Source organism: Lissotriton vulgaris, chromosome 3_1, assembly GCF_964263255.1.
Source record: "Lissotriton vulgaris chromosome 3_1, aLisVul1.2, whole genome shotgun sequence".
NCBI classification, from domain to species: domain Eukaryota; kingdom Metazoa; phylum Chordata; class Amphibia; order Caudata; family Salamandridae; genus Lissotriton; species Lissotriton vulgaris.
The window spans coordinates 1,209,196,246-1,209,202,245 of NC_141689.1; the positions used below are offsets into that span (position 1 = coordinate 1,209,196,246).

Sequence of the window (6,000 nt, forward strand, 5' to 3'; positions counted from 1 at the left end):
AAGGTCAATCCTGTCAATTCACCTCACCTATACCTTTAAGTCTCTCGGGCCATGATCTGCAGGAAATGCACTTTCAAATGCTAGTTTGAGAAGATTCTCTATGATTTTCCTCTGATCCCTCATGCCCCCAAGGTGAGCATCAAGTGTATGCACCAAAAACAGTGTACGAATGTGATGGTGCCAGATTCGCCACGTCTGTGATAGTTCCCGGTTTTTCTGCAGCTGTCTTTTCAGATGCACAAAAGTTTTTCAATTCATGCCGTTTTTGCTTTCCTGGATGCAGCCATGATTTTTCACCCTAACGTTGCATCGCTTTACTTGACCACATGGCTCTCGAATACATGAAGTATGGACACTAAATGCTTTGAGTTGATTGCATGGCTGTTTTGAAAGAAGCAAATTATCCTTCTGCAGGATAATTGTATGCTTCTAAGAGGTTCTGTTTATGGTGCCTCAGCAGGCAGGCCAACCTGAAATGTGCCAGAAAATAGCAATGGCAAAGCCAATCCGTCTCAGCTTTTTAATGCAAGTTCCGAACTTTTTACTTTGCCAATGTTTGTCTCTAAAGTATTGTTGAAAAAAGGTAAAAGAAAAACACAATTCAAAATACTGGAGCCGGGGTGTGGAATTTAATAAAATATCTACCTGTCCATGGGACAGGATGCTTCATAAATCTACTTGCCCTGTAACAAAATCCACTGGTCCCTTGGGTGTCATGTAGTGCGGCTGCAAATTATGTCAGCAATCTCATTATATAAGAGTTCTGATAATAGCCTCTCTGATTACTCCAGCTTATAACAAAGTAGGTTTGAAAACTAGAAATTCCCTTATTTTGTGAACTTATTACTGCTCAACAGATTTTCACATGAGCAAATCTACACATGCATATTTGCTTGGGCTAAAATGCAGTTCACATCTATTTTCTAGAAGTATAATTTCCTCACTTACTCCTGTAAATTCTTGTGAATTTATGAAAGCTGTAAATCTGCGCTAATGCAAGGAAATATACCATGGCTGCATTTTTATGCCTTTCTTTAAGAATTGGGCCCCTATTTAGGTATGGCGTTAACCAAGACCTTTTGTTTTTATTAAAATTATGTCTGTCTCGATCTACTGGCTGGCTTTACTGTGAGTGAACGCAATCTTTTCTTTCACGAGGAGCATATAGGCACGCTAAGTAGTTTTGTTTAGTGCCAGAAACTACTGTGTCAATGTGTAGTTTTTGAGACCAAAAATAGTTTTGCTTTTGCCAAAGTTTGTTATAGTGATGAGGGCCTGGCAACTCCCACAACAATAAAGTTGTACCAAAATCATGTCAAAACAAGACACGTATTGACAAAACTAAAAAACGGGCAATCAATGTCATACTTATTGTCTTCGGCAATGTTTGGTTATTGTCACGTTTCCTAATATTTTGTTGAAACTGGTTACACTGATTTTCTATTAGGAATATGTTTTGGAAATACTAGAATGCATCAACACATTTTACCAAATTATGCTTCAAAGAGTTCCTAAACTTTCACAGTACTTTAGGAGAAAGTTTGGTTCTAGTTGCATTTTTTTACGAAGATTTTATTTTGAAAGCAAATATTCATCAATCTTGCTTTCAAGTTTTTGGATATATTTGCATCTAATCAGAGAGCATCCTGGAAGCATTATACGTAGCCTCATATTGTTAAACTTTGCAATCATAGCTCACATTTTTATACTGGAACCTCTGTCAGTTTTGCAGTCTAAACTCGTAACATTTCCTTAGAGCACTCACCCTTTAATAATAAAAGCTTTCCATTAATGAACCATAAATACAAGTTTGAAAAGCATTAAGAATCAGAAACCAATATTACCTTAACTGCAGACCATGAGCTTCCCTCATCCTTAATGTGGTACTGTAATCTGGCAACCAAAGGGTTTGTGCTGCAGGGGATTGGGCCTACTTGTCAAAAGGACAAAATAAACATGAAAACGTGTTGTCTTTAACCCCAAACAATATGTCCTGGGTGTCTGGCTATATGAATTCCACACCCCTTCTGTAGAAACAACAAAATAATATATTTTGGTATGGTTAAAATTGATATTGAATTTTGTGTTTTCAGTCTTTAATAATTTGTGATAAAAATTCTGGTGTACTTAATTTTTTTGACAAGTAATATTAACTTAATTCGAATTATTTGTTTTATGTCTTACCTTCATTAACTTAAAGATTCCCCTCTGTAAAAAGTTGCTTTCTCATTTTCCAGGCAAACCGTACCTGCCCAATTTGCCGTGCTGATGCTTCAGAAGTGCACCGTGATTCTGAATAACCAATCGAAGACCGCACAATTCTCTAGTTTTGGTGTTCTATTCACATGTATATATGAACTATCCAATGAACTTAACCGTGTGAAATCCAGCCTTCTCTCTACACAAATGGTCAACGGGCCTATCTTTGCACTGTGTGATTTTAATCAAATATAAAGCTTTTAATTAGTCTTCACAATTATGGGATTGTTATACTAACCGTGTGATTGGAAGTCCAAAGACGTTATTTTTCTTTAGCTTAATTTTGTGTGTGCACTAACATTTCCCTGGTTTTCGTGTGATCATTCCGAGTTTTGCAGCAAGGTTACCATGAACGTAATCTTAGCATTTGCTTTTTATATTTAAAAAGCAAAATGGTAGCTCAAAATGTTATAGCAATCTACCTTCCATAGAGCCTTCAGATACTGTGAGTGGAAGGAGTGAAAGATGTCTGCGTGTTGATGGCATTGTGACTGTGTATATGCTAGCATTGAGCATGTGTGCGTGAGACTGAGAACCTATATACCAGCATGTACTGAGTGTGTGCGTAGTATTAATTTTAATTATACTGCAAAGTATAACCTTGTGTGTTATTTAAGCAGTGCTAGTACTGTACACTGGTTCCCTCCTTTGTGTTTGTGGTTTCACACTGAATGGTGGGGTTGTAGCAAATATTGGTATTTCATGTTTTGTCCCAGAATGTTTGATGGCTCACCTGGGGAACAGTTCCGTTTTTTTTTTCTTTTAGCTTCGGAAGGTAATTTGCACAACTTTCCTCCTTTTTTCCGGTTTATTAGCAGATAAAGTGGTTATAGATTTAAGAGTCAACAGACACAACCTTGAGTCTAACCTACTATTATCAGCGGCAGATAGGGAAAAAGGGACACCTGATGAATGCAAGCGTAATATTTGCCAGTTTATTATGATTTGATTTTTTGTGTCCAGTATTTGAATGCTGATGCTGCCCAGGTTCCTTTATGGAACATGCTTTTTATCCTTTATTACATATTGTCTTTTGCATCCATGTTCATTATTGCAAAGCTGGTAGGAAAAGTTACGATTCTGTTCACTGCCTCTTATCCCACTGATGATAGTTAAGTGTGCCTGTTCAATTTCTGTGTTGAAGTTGGCTTTATGATTAATATCTTCTTTAGTAGCTCCGCACAGCAGAAATGTAATCATCTGGGGGTTTGTGAATTTCCAGAGGGCAATCAATCTCATTTTGCTAAATGCTAATTGGTGATCGAAAAACAGAGGTGAGGCCACTTATTTTTTGACATCGTCCAATTTTGCAATGACGATCTAGTTCACTAAACACTCCATGATGTAACTGATTCCTCAACAGTAATTATGGCAAAAAATATCTCCTCAATTAGAACTCCTTCTATAGAGCAGTATACCAGCTATCAACTCATTCAAAGAAAAAACATCGAAACAACAATCCATCAATAATCAGTCTGCAACCTTTGGTGATGGTGGTTGGTGTTTAACATGTTGGCCTTACGAGTTGAACGTTTACACTGGTTCAGATTTTAAACAATGTGAGGTTGGCTTATGCCTTTTAGGATTTTAATTTTCCCTCTAAAAGTGTTTTCTCTGTTGTAAGTAACACTACACTTGGTCTCCTCGTGATAGTGTTATCACAGTGGTTGCAATAGCACAAGCAGCATAATTTGCAATATAGCTGCAACTTGCTGCCAGTCTCTGCTTTAATTCATTGTGTCATGCCTTATGCTGCATGTATACTACTATACTTTTACATTTCTGGTTCCCAACAGTGTTACTCTGTTGCTCCACGTTGTTTGATTCGAAAGGCTGTTCAGATCAAAGCACAATTGGGCGTGATACATTTGCCTCCACCCACGCCAATATAGGGGAACAACCCTTGCATGTTCAGATTTAGTAAGAACACTCACTGTCTTGGTGGTACAGATGAATTGACTGTTGCTTTCACCATACGTTAGTATGTTAAAGAACAAGTTAAATCACACGTTTCGTAATTTATAGATTTTCATGTACGAAATCATGTTTTATAGATCAGAAAAATATTTGTACTTGTACAGATTACAAACGACACTACTTCTTTACTCACTTTATTGTTTAAGCATGAACGGCAGACAGTTATTGTGAGGGAAAACAAGATACACAATGAATTGGCATCCTCTTGAGTTAGATAATTTTCTGATAGGTTAACCCTACATCTTTCAAACACTACATCACTGTACACTTTACACCTGTCTTTCTAGCCCTCCCCATTCTTTAAATAATAAAAGTATGCAATAAAAAATAATTGTGAGATTAAAATGCTCTCGGTCCCAGTAGTGTTTCTGTTGCACACTTGACTAAATATAGGCTGTTTTGTTTGCCTAGAGAGACTCTTTCAGATGACTATCCTTTGGTTAGTCCACTCATTGGTGTGTAAACAAATACCCAAGTGCTTGTGTTGAGAAGCATGCCCAACTGTTACACATTTATAACTTTTGATTTCATTTGGGAGGCTCAAAAGAGGAGCAGGAAAGGGGTGGACTAGGAGCACAGCTGCTTGTTACTGCCATGTCATGTATGTATTTTGGCATCTTGACCTTGAGCCACAATTAGAGTGTGGCATGCATCAAAATTCTCTAGACATGCGTATCTTGGATCAGACACGGACTTTGGGAACAATTCTTGCCTTCCACTGTATTCTCACTATTAGTCTTCTTGGCTTATTTTGAATTCTAGGTGGCATGTGAATTTCGTGTTATAGTTCTGTTAAGGGGTAAAACCCAACACATTTGTGTTAAAATATTTTTGTCACACTTTGTGCCGTTCCTGGTGATTTTCCTAACCAATATTTTACATCTAGTAAAATAAATCCAATACTAATCCTGCCGCAGGTTTTCCAAAGATTCAACTGCTGCAGATAATTTCAGGACCCACTTACCAGAAAATGTTTGCTCCTCCCTTCTTTTCTTGACACATTCACGTTTACCTCATTTTGCGATTTGTGTTGAAGATTTTGGGTTTTATTGGAATCCTGTTTACTCAACTGTTTTCTTTAAGCAGTACACTCTATTAACTGTATCATTAACATGTAGGTTTAAATGTTATAAATATCTGTAACCAAATCATTTGAAGGCTTGATGAATTTTTACCAATTTGTAAATTTTTATGAGAGTTGATAGTAATACTATACTAAGTAGTGAAATGATTTTTTTTTTTATCCCTGTGCCCAATTTTGGAATTGAGGGTTGTTAAGTAATAAATGTATGATGTATACTTAAACCTCAGTGTTTGCTTTGATTGTTCTGGGAAATCTTCAGAATATAACAAAAATGTAAGCAATGTGTTGACCAGGGCGAGCTGGTTTTGTATACTTCTTACTCATAATTACCTTGTTTCCCCTTTGCGACAGCGAGTGAGAAAAAGTCACTTTATTGGAAAGCATACTCACCTGATGGCATTTGAACGTGTATTTTTTTCACAAATATTTCTTTCTGGTGGATACTTCTAACTACAGATTCTACACCTTGTAAATATTCCCCAGGCATCTCCAAGCTGCCTTTGTTCCTCTCCGTAAGTGACAAAATTAGTCGCATACAAGCATCACCCACGCATGCTATCCTCCGGTTCGAGGCATGTGGGCTGCTAAATTCATATCTTTGCATTAGATCGCCACCTAGTGTTGGGTCCGGATGATCGCACATTGTTGTCCTGGAAGAGTCTTCGAAGTATCCTGAGATG

General features: G+C 37.3%; 1 protein-coding gene across 2 annotated transcripts in view; it reads left to right on the top strand.

Annotated features, from left to right (window-relative positions):
- The window catches only part of RNF38 (ring finger protein 38), a 759,966-nt gene extending 754,425 nt beyond the window's left edge, over positions 1-5,541 (top strand). For both annotated transcript variants that reach the window (XM_086961661.1, XM_086961662.1), the window contains one exon: positions 2,238-5,541. In XM_086961661.1, the coding sequence (XP_086817787.1) occupies positions 2,238-2,300 (63 nt within the window). In that variant the 3' untranslated portion in view covers positions 2,301-5,541. The remainder of the gene's footprint in view (positions 1-2,237) is intronic.
- The last annotated feature ends 459 nt before the right edge of the window (positions 5,542-6,000 follow it).